Source organism: Micropterus salmoides, unplaced genomic scaffold (assembly GCF_014851395.1).
Source record: "Micropterus salmoides isolate LMB-PRFRI ecotype aquatic unplaced genomic scaffold, ASM1485139v1 Ms_hic_scaffold_11, whole genome shotgun sequence".
In the NCBI taxonomy this organism is placed as follows: domain Eukaryota; kingdom Metazoa; phylum Chordata; class Actinopteri; order Centrarchiformes; family Centrarchidae; genus Micropterus; species Micropterus salmoides.
This window is the reverse complement of record NW_024040152.1, coordinates 13799200-13825688: the sequence shown is the minus strand read 5'-3', so window position 1 is coordinate 13825688 and position 26489 is coordinate 13799200. Positions and strand designations below refer to the sequence as shown.

At 42.9% G+C, this 26489-nt stretch overlaps 1 protein-coding gene across 6 annotated transcripts in view; it reads left to right on the top strand.

Annotated features, from left to right (window-relative positions):
- Nucleotides 1-24766, top strand: part of pou2f2a (POU class 2 homeobox 2a) — a 39103-nt gene extending 14337 nt beyond the window's left edge. The window contains exons 1-15 of one of the 6 annotated variants that reach the window (XM_038711042.1): nucleotides 9175-9328; nucleotides 14037-14102; nucleotides 14268-14302; nucleotides 14769-14825; nucleotides 15765-15884; nucleotides 16068-16427; nucleotides 16745-16850; nucleotides 16953-17044; nucleotides 17160-17315; nucleotides 17428-17569; nucleotides 17693-17841; nucleotides 18302-18499; nucleotides 18660-18862; nucleotides 20412-20480; nucleotides 22845-23026. In XM_038711042.1, coding sequence (XP_038566970.1) covers nucleotides 9274-9328; nucleotides 14037-14102; nucleotides 14268-14302; nucleotides 14769-14825; nucleotides 15765-15884; nucleotides 16068-16427; nucleotides 16745-16850; nucleotides 16953-17044; nucleotides 17160-17315; nucleotides 17428-17569; nucleotides 17693-17841; nucleotides 18302-18499; nucleotides 18660-18862; nucleotides 20412-20480; nucleotides 22845-22887 — 1851 coding nt within the window. In that variant the 5' untranslated portion in view covers nucleotides 9175-9273 and the 3' untranslated portion in view covers nucleotides 22888-23026. Of the gene's footprint in view, nucleotides 1-9174; nucleotides 9329-14036; nucleotides 14103-14267; nucleotides 14303-14768; nucleotides 14826-15764; nucleotides 15885-16067; nucleotides 16428-16744; nucleotides 16851-16952; nucleotides 17045-17159; nucleotides 17316-17427; nucleotides 17570-17692; nucleotides 17842-18301; nucleotides 18500-18659; nucleotides 18863-20411; nucleotides 20481-20874; nucleotides 20949-22844 lie in introns of those variants that run through there. The other 5 variants (XM_038711046.1, XM_038711041.1, XM_038711047.1 and 2 more) reach the window with 5 other exon arrangements.
- Nucleotides 24767-26489: the final 1723 nt, after the last annotated feature.

Genomic DNA, 26489 nt, shown 5'->3' with positions numbered 1-26489 from the left:
TTACCGTTTACGCCACCTTGGGTCTTTGACTTTGCTTTGCACCATAAACTATGTTTCTATCTCTTTATGTTTTTCATTATATGTATCTTTTATCTTTGTCGTTTGTTTCTCTCTATTGGTCTGTCTATCCTCTAACTCCCTCTCTCTCCCTCTCTTTCTCTCTCTCCCTCCCTCCCTCTCTCTCTTTCGCTCTCTATATTGATCCAGTCATAGTTTTCTCAGTCTTCACAGTACTGGGCTGCTCTAATCAATACAGATAATTGTCTGCTCTCTCTCGATGCCAAACATAGTCTCCCCTTCTCCCCTCTCCCTCCCTCCTTCCCTCCCTTTTTATCAATGAACCCCAGCCTTCCCTCACCCATCCTTCCTCCTCCCCTCTAGACAGGGATTCCCCCTCCCCTAATGACGGGAGATAACCTGCTTTCTTTACCGATTTTTTTCCCACCCGCCATCCCCCCACACACATCCCTGCCTCGCCCGCTACCTCCCTTTCCTCCCTCGTTCATCGATTACCGTGAGAGTCAGGGCCCGGCCCGCCCGCCCTACAGATGTAAACACACACAGCGCTCATGTTGTGGTTTAGTTGCCCTTCGACCGCTCCTCATGTGCGGGCATCTTGGTTAATCAGTGGGATCCAGTGGGTTTTCACCTGCTTATGCTTGGTTTCTGTGATGACTGGCACACGTGATCATTTGGAGGATGACGTTATACACTCACCATCTGCCCTGTGGCATGTCATCACCAAAATATCTCTCATCACTCTCATTTGTGACATCAAGGCAGACATCCTTTTCCAGTGCAAGGCCCCAATCCATATTCTAATTGATACATTTTTTCTGGTGTTGTTCAAAACAATTAGAAAGAACTAGAGCCTTTAGTAAAGCAACACAAGTCAAGTCAAGTCAAATTTATTTATGTAGCGGAAAATCAGAAATTTGTCTCAGAAGGCTATAAATGTTCTTTTCACATCCTGTTTATGTACACCCTCGATTCACAAAACTAACCTAAAACTGAAAAGAAAAATAATAATAAAAACTCGGGAAGAGAAAAAGAGGAGGGATCCTTCCTCCAGGATGGACAGACATGCAGTTGTGTATACAGTCAACAAAAATAGCAGTATTAGAGTTACAAAATGAAAAAACAGAATGACAATATTAGGTAAATAAAGTACCTAATATATTAAGTAAACACCCAGTGTAATAAGTTAAAGAGTTTGAAGAAAAATGCAAAAGAGGGAGGACTGGAGCGACCAAGCGAATGTACACAGTTGGACCCAGTGCAGCATTCATATTCTGTTTCTACATATGAAATCCTGTGTTTAATAATGCATCCACCCATCCGGCCAACAAGGAAGGTTATAGGCCTGGAGGTTATTGTACTGTGTGTGTGTGTGTGTGTGTGTGTGTGTGTGTGTGTGTGTGTGTGTGTGTGCAGGTGCGTATTGTGTGTATTCTTTCATGAATCAGACGTGTAGCATCCAGCAGAAGTCTCTGATGTATACTCTGAACTCAATCTGGAGCTGCACGTAAACCACACAAGCAATATCAATGACAATATATATATACAGTATATGTATCCAATGTTTACACAAATATCTCATATCCACTCACATCTGCTGCAGCTGATAGCTGAGGCAATGCTGTGATTCTGTTTGGTCTTTACCACAAGAGGAGTAAGTGAGATGGAGTCGGAAAAGGGAAGCAACCGTTTCAATCACGATGTAGGTTGAAAATAAAATGATTTGCTATAATATGGGAAAACAGAAGATAGCAAGAGCAAATCTTTTGTATTTGAATTGTAAGAGTGTATCGGAGTCTTATGAATATGTTTGTGCATCGGTGAGTTATCTGTATGATTGCATGTGAATGTGTGTGTGTGTTGAGCAGGCCAGCATGTGCGCATGCATGTGCACATCTGAGACAAATAGAGAGAGTCTGGAGGCAAGGCTCAGGTTTACACGTGTGTGATCAGACTAAGCAGGGCTTAAAAGGGCCAGCAGCAGGATGGAGAAGAGAAAAGAAGGGTGGAGCGGGGGGGGTTATATTGTCCTGGAGGAGGTTTTCAGGGGGTGGATTGGAGTCGGACGGGAGACAGCAGGGATCCTCCTCGCCCCCTGGGAGTTGAACCTACAACACCCTAACCTTCCTCTAGCCCTCTGGTCATGGACTTGAACCCTGTAACCCCCTGATGGACAATCTGTTGTTCTCCCCAGCCTTACTGCAGTGCTGTGCATGACATTAACGGATAAATAGGTTGTCTGTGTGTGTTTGTGTGTGTGTGTGTACACATGGATACTTCCATGTGTGAGTCAAGTGTTTGGTCAGTTGGCCATGGCTTTGACATTGGGTTTTGCCCCCTTTTTATTTAATGCCTGTCAAAAAGAAGAGGTGAAAAAAGAAGCCTGAAGAGCAGTAATTTGTTATTTTAACTTCATGATTTTTATCTCTGTTTGTTGTGATTTCTATTTTGCAAGCTGGATTTCAGAGGGAATTTTAAAAGGGAGTTTAATTTTGCACTCATTGAGTATTCAGTGTGAACCCTAATCCTAGTGTCCCTCTAACGAGGACAGAAGCAGAGAGTATGCATGCTCAGACCCAGCTCATTCTTCACCTGTCAACAAAATCATTTTCACCTCGGAAAAAAATGGAGATACAGTAGGGAGGAGGAGAGGGCAGGGGACAGTTAGTGAGAGGGGAAACGGGATGGAAAGATAGGGAAGAAAAGAAGAGGATGGGGGCTGATATATTCCTCTTTTGCTTTCCTTTATTTCTCAATTTCTTCCCTTGTTTGTGTTTGTGGGCTCTGCTTATCAGATCTCAGCTCCATTCAGGGCCTCAGTCAGGGGAAGAAGCCAGATGCCTCCATCTCTCTTTCATTCAATCTCTCTCTCTCATTCTCTTGCTCTCCCTCTCCTATAACCTTTGAGAATAAGAGCCTTGAATTTGAATTTCCGAGCGAGCTTGCGAGCAAGAGAAGGGTTTGGGAGGAGGGGGGTGAGCAGGAGCGGAGGAGAGGCTTTGGGGGGGTGTTGGCGCCGCGGTCGTTGAGAAAGGGCCTGCTCAGCGCGTCCCCCGGCCTCCCCCCTTAGAGGGGCCCCGATCGATACAAACTCGGAGCAATAAAGCTTTCCCCCTGTCATCTCTGCAGAATACAAAGCAGAATAGAGAGAGGGAGAGAGAAAGAGAGGGAGAGAGAAAGAGAGAGAGAGAGAGGTGAAAAGCTGTTCCGCTAGCCAGACCAATTTCCTAACCCCCCTCCTCCTCGATCTCTTCAACACCACCTCTCCAACACACCATCACCACCACCTCTATCACCCCCTTTCCTTACCTCCTTCTTTTTATCTCTCTTTCACCTCTTTCCCCAAATGCACAATATATCCCCTGACTGTATAGCTGAACAGCTATCTCTCCATAATAAATACAGGATGAAGAAAGTATACAATAGATTCCCCGTTTCCCCAACTATCGGGGAGAAAGGTAGAATCAGGGAGATGAGGGAGGAAAAGTGGCAAGAAGATATTTAGTGTGTGAATGTGTGTACAGGGGGGAATAGGGATAAGGACGAGAAAAGGAAGGGAGGGACAGGGGGAGAGAAAGATGGATGTAGCAATACAGGTAGAGGGGAGGTGGAGGAATATTGATGAGGAGGAGGAGGGTAGATAGAGGAAGAGGCAAAATGTGTGGGGGTGGGCAAGGGAGAGAGAGAGAGGTGAGGGGGTCAAACAGCAATCCCTTGAATTGAGAGCCAATTACTGTAATTGTAATCTGGATTCAAAGCATAGAGACACGGCAGTGACAGGCTCACGCAGGCAACTGAGACACACACACACACACACACACACACACATGCACACGCAAAACAGACAAAAGACAGTGTGTGTTTCTACATCTCTACATGCTGTGTTGATTGTTTGGTGAAACTACAGATGCATTTTGTGAGTGTGTGTGTGTGTGTGTGTGTGTGTGTGTGTGTGTGTGTGTGTGTGTGAGTCCTTGTCTCCATTCTTCTCCACTGAATGGCAGTGCAGGAGTCAGCCTGCCAATCAACTATTGTAGTCTTGTCAATTTAATAATATTTCTGCGCGCTGACCTCCACTGCGCTACAGCCACCGCTCTATATATATATGTGTGTGTGTGTTTCTATATGTTTTTCTCTCTCTCTCTCTTTCTCTCTCTCCTTCTTTCACCTCAGTCTAACCCCCTCCCCCTCCGTCTCCCTCCCCGATCCCTGTCTCTCATTCTCTCCTTTATTAGAAGAAGATAGCGCGAATCCTTCATCTCTCCTCCACTAATTCTCTCCGTTATTGTCCCTCCATTCGGCCCTCCGTCTCTCACTCTCTCTGCACTCCTTCACTTGTGTCCTCCTTTCTTTTCTCAGCATGATCTATATTGCTCGCTTTCCCCCCCCCCTCCTTCCTGTCCTTTCCTGTTATGCTTTAGCTTTCTCTCATTCTTCCCTTCACTCTATCACCTCGCACAGATGTCATATCCACATCGTTCCTGCCCTTTTTTCTCCCTCGGACCTCATCCCTCCATCACCTTATCTCAACTTCCTCGCTCTCGCCCTCTTCTCCTTTTCTACACCGCTGATGTCCCTTTTCCAGGCCAGCTCTCACTGTCTCATTTTCAGCATTGTCCCTTTTAGCTTTTTCATCATCATAGGCTCATTTTGTCAACTCTATGCCCCCCTCTCATTCCTCACCCTCCCTCCATCCTTTCTTTCTTCCTCATCCTTCTCTCCCTCCCTCCACCCTGTTCGTTCCCTGGGGAGGTCAGTAATAATGGTAGTGATGGAGTGAGAGAGGGAGGTGCGATTATTGTCTTGTCGGGAGTCAGAGGAATCGATCGGCCCAGAAATATGAGGCGCGAGAAAGAGCCGCTGTGTCAGATACAATAACCACCCGCTCCCGGGGGCTTACACACACACGTACATACACACACACACACACACACACACACACACACACACACACACACAACATACAGACACATACCCGTATACGACATGAACATACACATTTATTTGGTCCGACGCAAGTGCAGATACTGACGCGCACACACACTCGTACCCTCTTTCTTTTTCATTCACGCAATGCACACACATCTCTCTTCTTCTGTGGTGGAGGAGAGTGGCGAGGCAGCACAATCATCTACATGCTTTGATCTGAGATAAAGCATAGAAGTAGATCTGTTCTGATCATTCTTCATGCACAGATAAAGGGCAAGGCGAGGAAAATCGCTCACACACCTTTCACTCACGTAGCTATAAACAGACATAAACACACACATACACACTCACACGCTCACACTGAGACCTTTCACTGCTGTTGCCTGGCAACGTGGCCGAGTGTCCAATCCAAGCGGAGAACAGTGGCCAGTGATGTCACAGCTGCTGCTGACCAGCAGGTCTGATAGAAAAAGAGAGACAGAGGAGGAGAAGAGAAAGTTTGAATTGGAGAAAGAAAAGGGGGAAGGTCGCAAAAAAAGAGTGGGATGATGATGAGAGGGTTTGAAGGTAAAAAGGCAGAGCAGGCGAAGGTGAAAGAGGGGATGGATGGGCAGAAAGAGCATGAAAAGACAATGGTTGCCATAACTAAAGTACTCCCTTTTTTGTATTTTAATTGGACTAATATGAAAGCTAATTCTACACAACAGCCTGCTTTGTAAGTGTAAGTGAACAGTTTGGTCTAAACGGGCCTCAATGCTCCTTGAGCTGGCGATGAAGGCCACCAGTCCGTCCCAGTAGACCCTATGCTCTTGTGCTAGGAGAGGAGGAGGAGGAAGAGGAAGAAGAAGAAGAAGAAGAAGAAGAAGAGGGGAGCGAAGAAAAAGATTTGAGCTTCAACCTTGGTAACGCCGTGGGAGAGAGCGGTGTCTGTCTAGACAAGCTCCCTATGGGCTGCTGAGATGATATAGAGAAGAGGGGAATGGTGTGAGAGAGGGATGGAGGGGCGGTGGGGCCAGAGGAAAAGCAGCGATTGAGAGGTTTAAGGACAGGAGAGGAATAGGTGTTAGGAATAGTGTAGGAGGCTTGTATGTGTGTGTGACATGGCACCGGTCCCACGGCAGCCAACAGTGTGAGTGTGTTATAGCCCCTGCTGCTTCTCATACAAAACCTCAACCTCTGTAGTCTACACACTTCTAGACCTACTGTTTATAATCCTGCAACTCCTCATGGGGCTACACCTGCACACACACAACTATACACTAGACTAAATTTTAAATCTCTCACCTTGTAGAATATAGCCTTGCTGTTGGACTGTGCAGAGGACTTGGTTTGTCCATCACTGAGCCGTGTTCTGTCCCCTCTATAAGAAGAGGAATATGATGGATTATATGAATTAGAGCCAGTGTGCGCTCCAGGCTTGAGGCTGCACTAGATATAGGAGGACCGAGCCGTAGAGGGATGCTGAACTGGTTTGGAGACCTCTGAATTGTCCCTGCAATGACCCATTATACATACAGTCTCCTCCCACCTTCCTCACCCCCAGCTAACATCTTTTATCTTTTTATCCCTGTCTCTCAGTCTCCCACCATCACTCGTTCCCTTCTCCTTCATTCCCTTCCATTTTTTTTTTTTTTACTACTCCTCTTTTTCTTGCTCTTAGTAACCCCCTGCCTCTCCCACTCTCCCTGACATTGGAGTGATTGATGGCGCTCTAGAGGCCTCAGCCTCCCCCCATCCTCCTCCCTGGGGTCCCACTATCACATTGTGTATGTGTGTATGAGTGTGTGTGTTGGTGTGTGTGTTTGTTATCTTATAAACATAACTTCTGGTGGTGACCAAAACACACTGCGCAAACATACCTCATATTCGCTAATAATAATAATCAAATTAATACTTTTTTATATTAATTTAGTTTATTTTCCAAGTTAATAATATCACAGTTTGTTATAAAGTATGTGTTAATAGGTCAGCATAATTGAGACCATTTCTCATCATCCCAATATCATCTAAATGGCGAGGCTGCAGTGTTGCAAGGCCTGGTTTCCAGGGTAACCAAGATTCAGACCTTGCAGGGGCAGGAAGGAGGTGTGTGTGTGTGTGTGTGTGTCTGTTTGTTTGTGTTTGTGTTTGTGTGTATGGCACACACACTCACACTTTAGCACAATCAAATTTTACCAACCACTTATTACTTACTTCTCAGACGTACACATGCAAAGATACACACTGTGGTAGTTATGTGGGTAGATTGCAGTTTGAACAAAGGTCACGGCCAAAGCCAGGCTGCCCAGACGACCTCTGACCCAAAGAGACGCCCCCTTCCCAACGTGCAGTCTGTCAAAGTCCTCGGACAGGCCTGGCCACTGATTGGGTCAAAACCTTACCTCCAAATAAATTGGTGAAACTGAAGATTTGTCTCAGGATTTAAGTCTGTCTGGAGTCTGGCAGATCTTGGGCTGCTATATTAGCTGTATGTTTGATTAGCACCACAAAAAAGAAAGAACAAGCAAATCTCGCTAGAGCTGTAATTAATGATTATTTTTACTATCAGATTATTTTCTAGATTAATAAATGAAACCCCCATCAGAGTTTCGGTCTAAGATGGCATCCTCGAATTCCTTGTTTTATCAGATCATGAGGCCAAAACTCAAAGACATTCAGTTTACTAAATGACAAAGCAGCAAATCCTCACTTTGAGAAGTTAGGCTTTTGGAAAAATCACCAAAATAATTAATCAACTATCAAAATAGTTGCCAGTGTTGGTTGTTAATCGACTGATCAGCTCTAAATCCAACTATTTACCAAAGAATATTTTGCATTTATAGGAAAGCTCTGTACCCATCTCACCAGAGTTTCTATACTGATATTGTCTTAATGGTAAATATATATTTACATGTGTCAGAACATCAGTATTTTGTATGTATTTGAGGATGAAGATGAATAACTGAGGGCACCTCCAGTGCAGTGCTATATGCTCAGTGAGCGTCTATCCAGCAGTACATTGGACTGTTGTAAATCACCACATAAAGTATTTATAAGGTTAAACTTGGGAACTCTGCTGCCGTTAGCTTTTGAATTAGTGAACTCGGACCAAGGGAAAAGCAAAGAGAGGGAGGGGGCGATCAGTGGGCTGCCTCCTCTCCTCTTCCGTAGATGGAGCCTGTTCACTCATTTGAGAATCAAGAGTGCCACCTTGTGGTCAGCTCAGCCTGCTGTCAGAGTAGCACCTCGACACTTTCAGATTTAAAAGTCTAGGCAGTATTTCTGCTGAAACACGCTATTCTCCTTCCTCAAGATCATTCCCCGACATCATATTTTCACTTATTTAGCAGCTTCTTAGTCTGTTAATCCTAGTGGGCGGCACTGATAGAGGCTCATATCTTGTTTATCTATAATGTTCCACTTTCATTCCACGACTACCTGTCACATGTACCAATTTAGTGTGTGGCTTTCTGTGGGGTAACACTGTGTGCAGCCCACAGTATGTCGTGGTCAGTAGTACAGTGATTGTTGTGACTGACTTTTTCCTTCCGCTTGGGTTTGAGTGGAGCTGTGGCTGGTAAACTTAGCTGAGGATGTCTCACATCTTCTCTTGTTTGTGCCAAACTCCCTCGACAGACCACCTTACACCCACCGATGTACTTGCTAACAACAATCCCACAGTCTTGACATAGACACAGATATGACCGAGGACAGATGGTCATGACTCATGGTAGAAGAAACAGGAGCTTGTTAAAATAACTTAGAGTTGAGGAAAAAGTCTCATCACTTGAGGTTTGGATAGGTTTTTGAAGGCACACTGGGTCATATGTTGTACAAATGTATCACACACTCTTCGGTCAGAATGTCAAGCTTGCTGTTTTTCTCTTGCGTGAGTGAGCGTGTGTGAGTGGCTGTTTCCAGCCGCGCCATCACTTTCCATCTGCACCCGTCATCCCCCTCTTTTTCACCTTGTCTATCTATTCGATCTGCTCGCTCACTCACTCACTCTCTCCCACTCCCTAACCTCTTGCGTGTCCCCCTTTCTTTCTTTTCTTTTTTGTATTTTTCTCTCCTCTGTGCCAAGTCCCTATTCTTTTGAGGCTTACTTCCTGTTCTGCTGCAGGATGTGGGGTGGGGGGTGGGGCTTGGGGGTGTGGACTGTCATGTGCGTTTGTGAGAGAGAGAGAGAGAGAGAGAGAGAGAGAGAGGAGAGGGATGTAGAGAGTGATTCTCTCAACCATATGATTTAATACACTCCTCCTTTTTGGTTAGAGAGAGACAGAGACGGGGGAGAGTGAGAGTTTTTCTTTACATAGCGGACACACACTCTCTCACACAGACACAGATATGACCAAGACAGCAGCTATAGCGGCAAAGGACTTCTCCAGTATGTGGTTGCCAGGTGAGTGACTGTCTGTGCAGCCCTCTCTCTGCTGGCCTTCATTTACCAAGACCAATTAAGCTTTGCGTGACGGAGAGGACACTGTGTGTGTGTGTATGTGTGTATGTGTGTTCTTGTGTCTGTGTGTGTGTGTGTGTGAGAGAGAGAGAGAGAGAGAGAGAGAGAGAGAGAGAGAAAGAGAACTGTGTCTACGCTGTTGATTAATACCACTGAGTCTAACAAGCTGAGCTAATTAGAGAGCATCAAAGAGGGAGAGGTGGTACGAAGAGAAAGATGTGGATGGATGGATGGATGGATGGGTGGACGCCTGTCGCAGGCAGAGGGAAAGGTCAGACACCTCGCCCATAGCATGCCTCTGTGTGTGTATAAGTGTGTGTTTGTGTTTATACTGAATACTGAATGCTAAAAAAGCTTGAAGAAAATATAGTAAAAAAGTTTTTTGATATGCACTGGTAATGAAATACCAGTGTTGCAGCTTGCACATCTCGCCAGTGTTTTTCTATATTGTGATTTGAATTAATTTTTATTTGTCATCATAAAACCCCTCATTCTTTATATTGCTTAGCACCGCGTTACATATGTGTTCAGTTCAGAGATATTTAACTGGTAAGGTTTCTTGCCGTGCAACTTTGAAACCGGTGTTAACTTTCTGTGCATGTATGTGTGTGTTGGAGGCATGGGAGGGTTGCACTGATTATTGCTTTGCTCATTTTCAAATATTAATTTTTCTGTTCATTCAAAGCACGTTTTGAAAGCACACAGATGCAAATATACTTAAACAAAAAGACAGACACTTGAAAGGGGAAAAGCCTAAAATCATTGTCATCAGTATTTCAAAATTGGTATGAAAACAAAGCAGAACAAAATGTGACAGTTCTTGCCCTATATGGGCCTTGTTTGGGGGCTCAGCTCAGGCTGAAAGAAGTGGTAGTCACAGTCTTAGCTGAAGAGAAAAGCACAGCAGGTTGTTAACTGACTCACCAATTACCAGAAAAATATTTTAAAATGTCAATTAGCTCATGTTTCTCAGTCTTTGATGGGCTGTTATGATTTCTAAAGAATTACACATTTCTTTGACAATGTGCTGTGTCTATCAATAAGTGATTCATTAGTTAATAAAACCACTTAGAGTCACTTCTTAACCTGTTGTGGTCACTGCTGTGACCGTGAGTTATTCAAACCAGAGTGACATATCATTACATCACATTGCAAGTGGATTTATTTAGAATGTTAACAAAAACATTGTCACATTCGCATTCTACTATCTGGGTCACGTTAACGTTGTTTAAACAGGTCAGCAGTTTTGCTAATTTATGCCAGAATTGTAAATGAATAAATGAGAAATATTAAGTGTTGCCTTTGGCTATAAAGAGGCGTTTCCCCAATTTTAATGTGTATGTGTTGTATGGTCATGAAGAGTCTCACCTTCTGCATTTACATCCCTGCTCAATCCCTGCATCAATGCATTAATTGAAAACATATTTGTTTTACTCTGAAAAATGAACATAATTCTGCATATAGTTTAAATTGTCATGGTTCTCACTGTCAAAGACCTGCCACCGTGACATCTGCTTATATTCCAGCAGCATTTGCATATGTAAGGTATTTTATGTGCTCATATTTAGCATTTTACGTCTTTAGTATTTAGTATTTTTTACGGAGACACAGTAGGTTATGTTTTAATTGACAAACTTAAAACTGATGAAACAATGTCAGCAGCACAGACCATAATAAAATGTCACATCCTTGATGGTCAACCTGAAGTTGCTGTCACATCTCAGGTTTTAATTTAGCTTCTTACTGTATTGTTAGATTTTCCTTTTCAATTCCTTTCCTTTATTCTTAAATATTCTGTCATGATCTACTTATTCACTCTTATTTTTCTTTGTTCAGCTCCTTGTTTCATGCTGAAATGTTGTCCTCATGCAGATGTGCTAAAGCTATTGAGCTGGTTAGCAGACTTTTTGAGGCTAACTTTTAAATGGAAAATATTCCTTTGCAATCAAAATTAGGCACCCCTCAGCGCTGCTTGGTTTTTGAAATCTGTCGTTAGTAGGTGTGATGACTCCGGTTTCCAGACATCCCCCTTGGCGATGGGGTTGTGTCCTGAATCAGGAAGTGGGGTGGTGGGGGGGGGGTGTTGGTGGGGGGTTAAGGGTGGTTGCAGTGGAGTTTCATCTCAGCCAAAATACCCAGAGGAGAATAACAGAAACAGTCCAGCCTGAGCACAGACACTTTTGTTCCTCGTTCCTTTCTGTTGCGTCATTTATTCATGACACAGGATTATACAGCATTAAATTTGGTCTGTTTCAGAAACAGTGAGTATTGTGTGGCTCTGACAGGGTCAAAGAAAAACTCTCGCTTTGTTGTAAGATTAGCATATGCTGTAACAGCTTAACGATGGGCAAAATAGACGTGGGTAATTTAACCTTATACATGGAAAAATGCTTCTTAACATTACTGGAAATTAAGTTTTTACCCCTTAAAGACAAACTATGAGCCACTGTTAAGAGATGCTGCCTCTCATTCTCAAATTAAGTTAGAGAAGTTCATTAAAATGGCACAATTAATAACATGTAGCTCTGCTCTGTGTCAAATAAAAATTAGCTGTGTGTTTGTGTGTGCAGCAATGTGTTGTAAAAGAGTGGGAGGTTTTTAAAAGATAGAGTGAAAGAGAGTGAGAGAGAGTGAGAGAGAACAGGCTAATATTAATAGCCTCACTGACAGTAAGTGTTGGGTTTAGCACTATGCGTTCAACCCGGTACAAGGGGAAGTCGCGAGGGGAAGTGAGAAAAAGACACAGCATCTTGATATACTGTCCCACCACTGTATTACTGACCACATTATCCACCATGCTACTGTCTGTAGGCCATTTTGAGCCATGAATCAATATACACCTTCCCCGTGTGTCCTGCGAGCAGGCAGTACAGTACAAGAGGCAGCACTTTGGGAACTTCACGTTACAACTGTTTTATGAGCTGGACAATCATTTTATATGGTGGATTTGGCTTTGGTATTGTACACTGTACATACTGATTATTTGAGCACACAATAGTCCGATGTAATCCAAGTAACAAATATTCTTAATTCTATTTTGCATTACAATTTGTTAATGTTTTAAATGTGTGTATCTTGAGAGGAAGACATGACGTTTTTTGTATTGTTTGTACATGTTGCAGATTCAGTGGTTTTTCACCAGACATTGAGCAACATTGGACAGTTTCAGCCATATATTACCAAAACAGTACTATATTGTATATGTAACTTTGGGATTACCACAAACTGACCCTAATAATAGATTAACCAAGTTTGCATCCACATGGCTGGTGACCAAATTAGCTTTTTGCAAAAGTCCATTTATTTGAGGGAAATCCTGTGGTCAGTGTGCATGTGTTCCCTGACCCTGGGTTTTAGCCTGTGTGAGTGTGAGAGTGGAGCTTTTGTAGCTGACCGCCACTTCCCCCTTCCCCGAAAGACACTGCATGTACCAAAGTCCACTTTTGTCACATTTGTTTCACTGAAACAAGTGTGTTGAATATTATTTTGATCAGGGAGTGTCTCACTTTATCTATGACTTCTTCCCTTATATTGATTGCACTGGTGGTCAGTGGAGCAGGTTTGTCATCTTCTCCATGTGTCACTGCTGCCCCCCAATGGTGAAACCATGCTTGACCACCTGCTTGTTGGAAGAAAGTCAAATAAGAGTATTTTCTGTATTGCTTTGATAAAAGCACAGCAATAAGCTGATGTGAAAATCCCATTGCCATAGTGTCATTGCTCATCTGCAACATGAGAAACAACAAGGATGAAGAGAGAAGAGATGCAGAGGGTGGGGGGGGAGAAAAAGGAGGACTGAGAGTTTATTATGCAGGTGGCAGATATAATTAGTTGGTCGTTGGGCAGATTTGCATGTTTTCACAAAAGGGAAGTAGCTGTGTATTTGTGTGCGTGTGTGTGTGTGTGTGTGCACGCTTGTCAGGGAGAGAGAGAACAAGAGAGAAAAAAGTTTCAAATGGACAGAACAAAAAGTTGTCTCACAGTTTGTGGTTTCAGACAAATAAAAAGGCTTATAGTGAGATAATACCATGGAGGAACAAAACAAAACTACTGCATACACACAGGTACACAGACATTTACACACACACGCTCATATTCTCTCAAATCTTTCCTCAAATCATCCTCTCTGCCGCCAAAATGCCTCATAACTTTTGTAATAAACAGAATTAAATTAATCAAATTCTTGCCACCCTCACTGCTGTTGCCATAGGGACTGTCCCAATACAGTATCAACCAGGAAGTGATGTGGTCTTGTCATGAGTGACACACAACATGAGACTTTTTTAGTACAAAATTGCTCCCACATAAACACCTTGGGTTAAATTTAGAACAAGCAATCACCTTGGGTCAGCCTACTCGTATGTTAAACCACTGATTGGAAAGAATGAATGGATGTGGGCTGGATTCAACTTGTGAATGATTCAGCCCCGTTGTTTGGTGTACAGTGTGTAGGTCTGTAACCTGAAAACACTTAACCCTAACCTAAATAAGATCAACACCCTGGCCAAACTCTTTCCCCTTTCGTCATCAAGATTCTGATTACCTGCTTCATAAACATCTATTATTCTGCTTCTGTCTGCATTTTTTGTCTGACACCAGATTTAAGAATCAATCATACTGACTTACTTATTCGTGTGTCTTCCTGTTACAGATATCAGGATGTCAAAGGCACTAGAGGTGGAGAAAGCGGGGGCTGACTCACCACTGGAGGGCACAGGTAAGATGTGCTGCTGTGGCGGCAAATAATCATGATACATATGTACCAGTATATTGTATGTAAAAAGTTCTACATACGTAGCACTGTATATTGCGGTTGTCTGTTTGTGCATTTGTACTCTAACACGTGATCAATTTCTCACTTTTTCCTTTCCCTCCCACGCAGACTCAGAGCGGAATGGACCTGAATCGAATCACCAGGTACATCTGACTCCTGTGATCATTACGTTTATCTCCCACCTCTTTCACCTACATAACTGATGCACCACAAGAGATAACAGATATGCCAGATATTTGTGCGGCTGATTATTTCCATTATCAATTAACATGTCGATTCTTTTTCATTTAATCGTTTAGTCCATATGATGTCATAAAATAGTAAAAAAATGCACATCACAGTTTCTCACAGGCTAAGGTGACATCTTGGGTTACTTGTTTTGTTCAATTAACAGTGTAAAATACAAACAAATTCAGTTGACAAATTAAGCAGTTGGAAGCGGTGAGTGTTTTTGCTTGGTAAATCACTAAAACAACTGTTTGAAAAGAACATTTTTTCTGTTGGTAAAGTTTGTTGTGAAAAGAAAAGAGAATAATATAAAATAAAATGCACTTGAAGTTGTTTTTGGCAGTCATTTCTGATATGAAGTTTCTAATTTTCCTCCTGTAGGCTCAGTCAATGAAAGTCAATCCCTTTCCTCTTTCACCATCACTGAGCAGCAGCAAGGTGAGTGTGTGTGTGTGTGTGACTGTGTGTGTGAGTGTGTGTGTGTGTGTGTGTGTGTGTGTGTATCCATGTTACTGAACTGCCTGTGCTCGTCTGTTCGAATGTCTGGGCCTATGTTTGTGAATCTTTTGTGTTTCAGTATCACACAACAGGATTATTGACAATATAGCTGCCTCCGCTTTGTATTCATTGCTGTGTGTTCAATTACTCTTTTGTCGTGTTCGACGTTGAGGTCCATAATGTGTCGACTCTCCACCCAGCCTTGAATGTAAACAAATTCCCTGAGAGTAGAGCGTATGATGGCACTCTCTATTCACAAAGTCTCAGAATTGAAATAAATCTATTAAGCCACAACTCACCAAAAGGTAAAACCTTCCTCATTTGCATACCACAGGAGATGCTGTATGCAAATCAGTAAGTTGGAAGAGTGCCCCTTTCCAGTGCAAACATGCCTGATCCTGGGAGAAGAGATAATTCATCTCTTTGTGCAAGAATAAGAGAGACTAGTGGACTCTCATTACCTGAGACAGACTAGATACACATTTCTGATCATCTTATTTGTGACTGATTATTAGCATTGACAGAAATTACTGAAATTGATATAATCATCGCTTCCTAGCATGATCTTAAATAGCCAGGTAAGCTTATGTAGTTGTATGTTTGTAATTGTCCTTTCTGACCAGTTTCAAGTTCTGGGTAGTTGTTTTGTTTTTGATATTTGCTCTTTTTCTATGACTGTGTTTTTAGTGCAGACATGCTTTGTTACTCGCTAGATTTATGTTGGTAAGGAGCCGTGTAATTACTCTTTTCAGCAGTGAGATAAGAGGAATCTTCTGAGAGAAGAAAGCTCATTTTAGGAATTATGTTCTGGATGCATGTATGTTTTTTTAAATTAATGTTCCTCTATATTTACCCCTCTTTTTTCTGTCTTCCACACAGAATAAGATGGAGGAGTGCGGTGAGATGTCCCCGGCCCTTCCTCTCTCTCACGGCCCGACCCCCTCACAGACGGCCCTGCAACATACACAGCTCATGCTGACCGGCTCCCAGCTAGCAGGGGTAAGACAAACTTGCAACATGTGCCCACAGACACACACACACACTGCTTTGCTTTTACTTTGCTTGCTTCTCTTGTGCTGCTTTTTTAAGACTTTGTTTCCTTCTTTGTGCTACTGTGTAAATTTCTTCCTTTTTTACTATGTCAATCCTCTCCTCTCCTCTCCTACTCGTTCCCTTCACCAGCTGACAGCTTTGTTGCCAGCACAGCAGCAGTTGTTGCTGCAGCAGGCTCAGGCGCAGCTCCTGGCTGCAGCTGTGCAGCAGTCCAGTGCAGCCCATGCCGCTCATGCTGCCCACGCAGCCGCCCAAGCCAATCAGCAAGCTCAGGCAGCCGCAGCAGCAAATCAGCAAGCCCAGCAGCAGCAGCAGCAGCAGCAGCAGCAGCAACAGCAGCAGCAGCAGCAGGCGGGACAAACAGGGCATCAGGTCCAGTCACAGTCCCACGGTCAGGGACAGAGCACACAGGAACAGACAGCCCAAAGTGTCCCTGTCCCTCCTCCTCCCCAGCTCACCCTCTCCCAGCCAATCCAGCTCACCGCCCAGGTACTGACTAACAATCAAAGCCACTCTCTGATGAGCGGCTTGATTGAGGAGCCAGCCATGGAACAATTCTTCTTACATGTCTACTGTATATTTCATGATTCACAGTTTCCACCTTGAGTGAATGCACACATTTTCCATACGTTACGTTATACAATAACAGATTTTTTCCGATTACTTCTATGTTTTGTGTATGTCCAAATCTGTTCCTTTCCTCGGCTGGTGATAGATAAGATACAGACATTTTTGTGTGACTGAGCCCTCCATCCATCCTTTGTGAATTCATACATTTTCATTCTCTCTCTGATCTGATTGAATAGGATATCCAGCAGTTGCTGCAGCTTCAGCAGTTGGTGTTGGTTCCCGGCCACCCGCTCCCGTCTCCCACCCAGTTCCTCCTCCCGCAGGCACAGCAGGGCCAGCAAGGTGGGCAGGCCTCTTACTGGAATAATTGTTTGTGTTTTGGGAGTTGTTAACACAAAATCTGCTTTTTTGATAATTATAGTTGTTAATATGCTTTTTTTTCAGGACTCCTATCGACACCAAATCTTATTCCGCTACCTCAGCAAAACCAAGGGACCCTGCTGTCTGCTCCAACTAGAATGGGACTCCAAGCACAGGTAGGAGGAAACTTTCATGCTTTAGTCAGAAAAGGAAAACAGTGTCATCTTCAGTGAACAAACTCCTCTCTCTTTCCCTCTCGTTCTCACTTTCATTCCTCTGATGTTGTACCAGCTACAGCGAGATAAGAGTATGGAGGTGAGCGGCGGTGGAGGCATGACCACGGTACCCTCAGTGACCTCTCACCCCGAGGAGCCCAGTGACCTGGAGGAGCTGGAACAATTCGCCCGCACTTTCAAACAGAGACGCATCAAACTAGGCTTCACACAGGTAGGAAGAGACTCCTACTGTATATGTGTGAATGTGCAGGTTACCTCTGCGTTGAATGTTTTGTGTTTTGACTTGTCTAAAATGGTACTTCCTCCTTTTATCTTTCCACCAGGGAGATGTTGGCTTGGCCATGGGGAAGCTGTATGGCAATGACTTCAGTCAGACCACAATCTCCCGCTTTGAAGCCCTCAACCTGAGCTTTAAGAACATGTGCAAGCTGAAGCCACTGCTGGAGAAGTGGCTCAATGATGCAGGTGAGCCCTCATCAAAATAACTTTACATTCATGTGTTTATGTGTTTAAAGTACATGCTAGGAGAGTATGACAAGTATAATTAGTCTGACATTCAGTCTGTATGTATTTGTTTTCCTTCATCAGAAACCATGTCCATAGACAGTACCCTACCCAGCCCCAGCTCCCTGTCCTCCTCCTCTCTGGGCTTCGACGGCGTTCCTGGTCGCCGCAGAAAGAAGAGAACCAGCATCGAAACAAATGTACGCGTGGCCCTGGAACGCGCATTCATGACGGTAAGATAAATAACCTTATTATTCAATAAAGAAATAAAGACATTTTATTAGAAATTTTAAAAAGCTGAAATTTGTATATCTTTCACTCTAAAAGTAATCCAAATGCTTTTCTTGCAGTGATTGATTTTTGCCTGACCCAAGTACAAAACAACTTTGTGACTGCTGATTCATTTAATAATAACTTATCTCAGCCTGCTAGACAATTTGTTTTTGTAGAGTTGATATATGTAAATATATTATGGTGAAAATGCTGTAATGGCCACAGGAGTTTTATGAGATTTTAAAGCATAGTCTCTTAATACTGGACAGTCATTTGTTGTGTCGAGTTTTTAAATGTCAGATTCTGCTCTTTGTGTTAATACAAATGATTTATGCCTCATTGTTTTTAATGGTTTGAATCGTGTGGCTGAAACGTAGCACTCCTTGAAATGATCTGAATTCCTGCCCTCCCCTCCTGCAGAACCAGAAGCCTACCTCAGAAGAGATACTGCTGATCGCAGAGCAGCTCAACATGGAGAAGGAGGTGATCCGGGTCTGGTTCTGCAACCGCCGGCAGAAAGAGAAACGCATCAATCCCTCCAGTGCTACCCCTCCCCTGACCAGCCAGCCCCCTTCTGCCCCTCCAACGCACAAACCACCCTGCTACAGCCCTCACATGGTAAATATCCAACCTCGACATCACTGTTACACCTGTTAGCTTAATGGACACACATGCATCACAGTCTTCTCAGTACGTGTATTTTAGTGAAAAGCTGGTAATAAACTCTGTTATTCAGCTGTCTGTAGTTTCAGAATCGGTCTCTCTTTCTCTCTGCCAGATGTCTAGCCAGCTGTCGCAGGCTGTGACCAGTCTCAGCACAACAGTGACAACCATGTCCCCCGTCTGCCCCCTGACTTCCAGCCTCACCTCCACCCACCCCTCCCTCAGCTCCACACCCTCCCCAGTGACTCCTCCTCCTCCTCCCCGCAGCACGGCCAGCCCAGCCACTCCCAGCCACAGCACACTCAACCTTAACACAGGGTAAGAAACAATACACCACCTGGGATTCCCCCAGTTACTTCACTGCGGTTATGGTCAGGGCAAATGAGGGGTTTTAAAATATCTGTTCACCACCAAATTATGAAAAGAAAACCTATTTTCCACTTAGCTTTGGAGATATCTAGCCTTTCATATAGTTTGTTTCATTTGGCCAGGTTTTAAGATATCTGTCTCTTCACTGGGCCAGTGTGCTTCAACAGAAGGGCTCGCCAGATAATTCAACTTTCCTAACCCTAACCCTCAACCCCCACACCTTTTTGATATTGGAATGAGGGGCTGCACCTAACAATTTCTACAGCTTTCTGAATGTGGCAATCCCACATTCACACCCACTTCATTCACCAGGTGTTCAGAGGTGAGAAAGTTGGCAGGGTTTGAACTTTCCCTTAATCCCTCTTTTGTTGATATTTACAAAAGTATTTCTTTTTTCATATAGGCAAATGAGTGTAGCACAATAAATACCTTCCAGGAGAGGATGTCTGAAAATGTGTGCCTTTATCCCCGTATTTAAACAAGTATCTTCCCTCTCTGCTCTATATTCACATCGGCCTTCAAGTGGGGCTGTTTTACACATTAGTCCTCCATCCTAAATAGACAGCAAGTCGTACAAACTTGTTTTGTGGTTTGTAATGTTACAGCTTAAGAATTTAAGAGCAACATCCCTCGGTCCTTTTAGTCTGGATAATGTACAGAACACACCATATATTTTTTATTGGCTCTACTTTCATACCTGTGCTTGGAGTCCCATTCTAGTTGGAGCAGACAGCAGGGTCCCTTGGTTTTGCTGAGGTAGTGGAATAAGATTTGGTGTCGATAGGAGTCCTGAAAAAAAAGCATATTAACAACTATAATTATCAAATGGTTCATAATAAAAATATTAACTGTGTGTGCTACATATTATCCAAATTAACTAATTCAAAATGTGTTGCTGTTACATATAATTATATTATAATATTATAATAATATTTTTATTATTATATAGGTTCTCACTGCTGTGAATCCCACAGACACAATTCCATTTATCTCCAATGTATTGGCTTGGCAGCAACAATCTCATAGATGGATGTTGCAAAGTCGGAATACAATAAATAATCCACAGTATCTGCCTGGCTAGATACCATTTCATTTAATGATATGGGTGACCCTTTATGTAATACAGCTATTTTTGCTTTCTTCTTCTTTTGAGGTAAAATTCATCTGAATAGTAATTTTTATGATGACTTGGTCTGTGGTGGCTACCGCAGCTGAATCCATTTTAGACAAAACATTTAAGCACACATAACACGAACTGTAACTACACATAGCCACACATTTCCATAAACATGCTCACCATGAATACTGCACTGCACCATGCTCGGGTTCACCTACAGTTTGTAGTTAAATGATTGATACACACACACAATGACTGTTTGTGCACACACACACACACACACACGATATCTCAACATGCCATTTGGCGCCACTGCTTCCCTTATGTGGCAGTGCTTTATAACCCTGTGTGTGTTTGTGTGTGTGGTTCTTGTGTTCACAGCTTATGGCGTATGGGTAAAAAGAATGGTGACGTGTCTAACTACATCACCGATTTTGCTGCAAACTTGAGGTGAATACAACAGAGACACACAATAAACTTACAATACACTTTTGTTTAATCCAGAAGGCTCTATGTTCTTATATTTAATGACTTCCATAGTTTAATATGAATGCATAGTTAATGAGAGTTTAGATGTTTTATAACATGTTCCAAGATGTCCTGTTTCTTTCTGCATTTCTAACCTCTTGTTTACGCCTGTACAGCCACCTGTCAGCAAACTACTGCTATTTATATGTGCAGGGCTGAATTTGCCCTCTGCTTGTCCTTGCTGCTAAACCTGCTTTTTTTCTCGCCTTTTTCTCCTCTGCCTGTCTGTTGTGTCCGTATATATGCTTGTGTACGTGTGGTGCTGTGTGTGTGTGTGTGTGTGTGTGTGTGTGTGTGTGTGTGTGTGACACAACAGGAACACTGTGATGGGAGTAAACACAGGGATGAACCAAGCCCTCCTAGGTAACAATCCCCTGGCCACTATCCAAGGTGTGCGAGAGACAGAGAAAGCGAGACACTGAAATGGGTTTATTTCAGGAGAAACTTAGCATCAGCAACACTTATATAGAATATAGATATAGACCTCAAGGCTGAGGTGGAGGTTATTATTTAATTACTGGAAAAATCTCACAGAATACATTAAAACACCCAGAAGAGAGTTTTTGTGTTCAGCACACTGACAAAACATTTCCCTCCTCTCAAACACTTACACAAACCTCTGTCTCTCATACACTCCTACACGTACATAAATGCTCAAACTCAGCCACATACTGTACACGACACATCCCCTCTCACACACCTTCCTACACTTGAGAACAATACAAGAATAGCACAGGAGAGAAAAAAGAAAGTGTGCAATCCTGCAGAAATGACCACCAAAGAGTCCCGACCGCCATAAGCAGACCTAATTTTTAATCATACTGTGTGGTGCAAGGGCGAGAAAGGGAGAGGGATGTATTAAAAAGAGAAGTGTGATGATGAGTAATACAGTTATGCATGGTAGGTGAATCAAATCGCGCTGGTAGACTACTGACTGGAGACATGGATGAATAGGCAGCTGAGGGTTTCTGCTCATCAACAGCGTGAAGCAGCTGAGACAGAGAGTTGTAGAGAGGAAGAATGGACTTATTTCTCATATGTTGCCATCAAACATCCATTAATCCATCCCATCAAGTGACTGTGTGTGAATGGCGATGGCTACGTTAACGTGTGCGGGCTAAGTTTTCGCTTGTGCGTCTGTGCTGTCTCACTCATCTTTAGCCTTTCATCTCTTCATTCATTCACCATAAAACACTGTGACACAGAAAACATTGTTGTTAGGGAAATTACGTGAATGTGTGCACCAGTAATTGACATGTTGACAAAAAACGTTTAAAGCATCATCTTTAAATATCAAGTTTTGGAGTCACAGAGCAAGAACTACATTTTTGACTCACCGTTTCGCACCACTTTGATGCTCAACACTCACACGCCAAGAGATCAATAGCTGAAATAACAGTTTCTTCAACAAAAGTAGACTCAACAGACCATAATACAGTGCAGCCACAAGGCATTTTGAGCTTTGAGTAACAGGGGTGCTTAATGCTTCATCTCCAATGGAAACAAAATCTGTATTGCTGTTGGTATCATCATGTGTTCACATGTAGTATTTTGTGCGTGAAACTATACCTTATTTCCATAACAACAGACCATTCATATCAGCTTTCCTGTTGCATTATCACACACACAATTAGCTTGCTACAGATATTAGACCACATTCAGTTATTGCAATAATCTTTTATCTCCATTGGCACAGTGTTGAAATTATGGTGGGTTTTTTGGGGAGGAAAAATTAAACATTTTTAAAACGTCCCACCCATACCAACCCCCCAACACAAAAAACACACACAGGTTCATGCAGCACTTTTTACCTTGTGGCTGTCCCCTGTGCTTTTCATTTAAAACAGATGGTGACAGTTATGCTGCTTCTGTTGAATGCAACACATTCAGGCACTTTCTGTGGCTTGGCTGTGTTTCGTAGGAAATTATTAACTTGAGTAGTGGTAGATAAGGAAGGCTGACAGAGAGTTCATAGATCAAAAACATAAATTAAAACACTTTATAACAAACAACAGCCCCTCAAAAGTGCTGAACATTAGAGCTACAGATAACAAACTTTACTATGTGACAAAGGAATGGCGTCAGCAAGGACAAAACATAGAGTGGAGGACTGCGTTTAGTTTCCATTTTGAAGGGTTTGAAGGAAGAGGAGTAGGAAGGATAAATTTAAACCAAACATTTACTTAATGCCAAAAAATATCAAATAACAAAAATTTAAATGAAGCTGAAAAACTGTAAAAGTGAAATATTCCTTCAACTTTTTTCTCTTTTCTCTCCCTCCCTCAGCCCTAGCAGCCAGTGGTGGCCAGCTGCCTCTTTCCAGTCTTGAGGGGGGTAGTAAGGTGATGCTGGGGGCCTCTGGGGGCCAGGGAGGGGGCCTCCCCTCCTCCCTCTTCCTCAACCACCCCGCCTTCCTTCACATGGGCCAGAACCCTGGCGCTGGACTGCTCAGCGCTGCCATAGCCAAAGCCTCCCAGCCGTCCCCCTTCCCCTCGGCCAGCAGCATCAGCCCCACCCTCTGCTCCCCCTCCCCCTGCTCCAGCCCCGCCTCTTCCTGCTCCTCCAGCGAAATGGCACACAGCCCGCCCTCTCTGGGCGGAGCCAAGATTGAGTGACCACGCCAAGGGCCAATCAGAGAGGAGGAGGAAGGAGGAAAGAGAACCTCGCCTTTCACACCAAAGCTATCTCTTTCTCTCTCTTACGCTCTTCTTCCGTTATTTTTTTCGCAATGGCTCTCTCTCTCTTTCTCTCCCAGTCTTTCGATGCCAAAAATACACATAATGAAAGAGGAGAGAGGGAGGGAAAGAAGTGAAAGAGGGGAGAAGGGGGGAAAGGGGAAGATTGAAACCAAAAATCTTTATCTATCCAAACAGATGGGGAGGAGGCAACGTGGGACCTTTTGTCAATAACGCGTGATATCGACATGATGCCTCTCCACTCTTTCGCTCTGAAGGAAAACAGACCAATGACTCTTTAACAAAGAGATGAAAGAGACGGAGATGCATGTCGGAGTGCATAAACCAAAAATGACAAAAGATAACTTTACTATGTGACAAAGGAATGGCGGCAAGGACAAAAAATGGAGAGGAGGACTGTTAGGTTTTCCTTTTTTTTTATTATTTCGAAAAGCTGCGGGTCTGAAGGAAGAGGAGTAGGGAGGATAAGTTTAAACCAAAAATTTACCTGAGGAGGAGGCGGAGGAGGAATACACAATGACAAAAAAAAAACGACAACCATACCAAAATCCCAAATACCAAAAACCAAAAATACGGAGAGAAAAGCTTTATTCAAAGGACGTGTAAATACTGAAGCTATCCAGGACCAGGACTCTATTGCTACTGCTACTCACACACATACAAACACACACACATCAAGAGCCACTCCATTCTGCCATTGACTCATCCTGTCTGTGTCAGCTCATGTGTCTCCCGTAGATTTTCATGCTAGATATTTTGGATAATTTTGTAAAAGATTGTTACCGAGCAAGTGAAGAGCTCATGTATGAATGAATGCCAGTACTACTGTACCTTCATGTGTTAGTCTCTTTACCTACCTCTGGTTCTGAGAGCATAGAATAGCTTTCCTCTCTCTTTTTTGTTTCAGATTTCCTTGACAGAGGCTTGTTATTCAGTATCTATTTTTTACATTTTGAAAAGTACAGTTGGGATTTGTTATTTGATTATTTATTAGTGTCATTTTACAATCCAGCTCCTATTTATTGTTGCAGGTTTTTTTAGTGTCAGCTTTTGAGGTTTGAATCATAATCAGTGTCATCATCATTGTCTTCATCATCTGTTTTTGTGTTGTCAATGTGCATTCTTTTTGTTTTTAATGTGACTCTTCTGCAAGAACAGAGATGATGACGGTGAAAAAGATACTCATTTCAGTTGTCACCAAGTGCCACAGATCCAAAATAGAGTTGGCAATGCGAGTTGATTTCAAGGTCTGAATGAATTTATTAAGACCTAAACATGGGGCATTTTGTGCTCTTAATCAGACCACTCTTTCCTCACTCGCACAAGATACCCCATTATTGATGACTCCATGGCTAAATGAACATGCCCTGAAAACTTCACACACTGAAAATGACATTGGTTAAGAGTGCCGACCACTTTTAAAGTATGAAATAGGGGCTGTGATTGGAGATATAAAGTAATAACTGTTGAGACTGAACGCTAAATTAGTTAATAAAGCCAAGTTTAGTCACAGCCGGCTCTCATTCCTGCCTCATCAATCAGTATAGACGCCCAACACCTGTCTGTGTAGACATGTTTACTGATATTTGTCTGTTTCCATCATCACTCCATCAATCACATTTCACTGTCATTTTCCACTTCAGACTGCCATTAATTCTCAAAAGGAAACCAAAGCATTCTCAAGGCTGTCTCAAGCTCTTCTTAAAGAGCCTCAGCCTAGACACATGAACACAATAAAGACACAAGTCTTTGGGGGGGACTGAGAACAGGACGTTATCCACTGGAAGCCCCCTGGCGTAACCCCTCCACCTGGCCTGTCCAAAAACCCATGGGGGAAGCTTTATTTAGGGAACGGATCCTTTACTTTGAACCCCCGGAAAGAAGGGTACACTGGGACAGGCGAAGGAGGGACACACCGTAGTGAGGGGAGCAGGCATCACTTTTTTTTTGTAAGAGGATACCAAAAATAAACCCAAACCAAAAAAAAAAAACAACACACAAGGAATGACAGAAGCAAACCAAAAAGAACCCTAACCAAATGTGGCTGGAGGGAGGAGGGGAGGAGGACAAAGTGCAGGTGTTGAAAGAAGTGAAGCCGCCGCATCTCTCTGTCTGTCTGTCTTTCTGTCTGTTAGCTTTAAGGCTGCAGCATTGACCCCACTCTGAAACTGTGTAGCATGGATGGAGGGATGGATAGACAGGCAGATAGACAGGCGAGCAAAAGAAGGACAGAAAATTCCTCCCCTCCCCTGCCTCTCACTCTCTCCAGCTCAGCTCTCTGGTCCTGGATGGAGCTAAACGCAAATGACCTCACTGAACTGAAATCTTCTAAAAATCTGTTTTTATTTTTCTGTTGGTTGGTTCTGATTGTTTTATCTCTGCTGTGTCTCTTGATGCCGTTTTATGTACTGTACTTTAGTGCTTATTACTCATTTGGAATAACGTACTCGCTTACTTACTACAAGAGCTCCTTATTTTTTTCGTAGTCGTGCTAGAGATTTTTATCAGGTGGTTGGAAAAAATACTGTGAAAATTTAGCTTCCAGATTTTTATTAGATAAACAAACAGACTGTCTTGGCAGAAAAAAAGACATACAAAAAGCCAAAAACAAAGAGTTGAATAGCAAACCTTAAAATGCCAAACCAAATACTGAACCAAATCAAACACAATAGAGTCGAACAGGAACTGCCTTCTCTGTGTGAGGGCACAGAAATGGGTTAAAGTCAATTTGTCTGGGGTTGAAACTGTGCGTTTTTCTGTATGTAAGTGCTTATGGGAGGCCAAATGGTTAAAAAAAAAGACAAGAAAAATGAATAGCGCCCTGCAGTGATGTATTGTCATAAATTTTGACCCTAGTAACATAACACTTCAGATACAGAGCAACGCACGCAGCAGCACCCTCAGTCAAGTTGACGGTTAGAGAGCTGGACGTAAACATATCCAAAGAATATTTGTTTTGATCCACACCAGAAAAACAGTCGACACGCGAGAATCGTTTCATGAACCAAACTTTAGATGTGGGGTTTGCACCATAAAGGTGAAACCTTTTCTCCACATTGACTCTTAGACGGAATGTATCTGTTAGTGCTTCTATAGATTTTGTAGAAAAAGATCTATGTTCTACTGCTTACTTATCGCTAATGTATTAAAAACAAAAAACAAAAAAGACTGAGAAAAAAGATCCTAAAAAACATTGATGATAATAACTTGATTTTAGACCAAAAATTTTAACTAT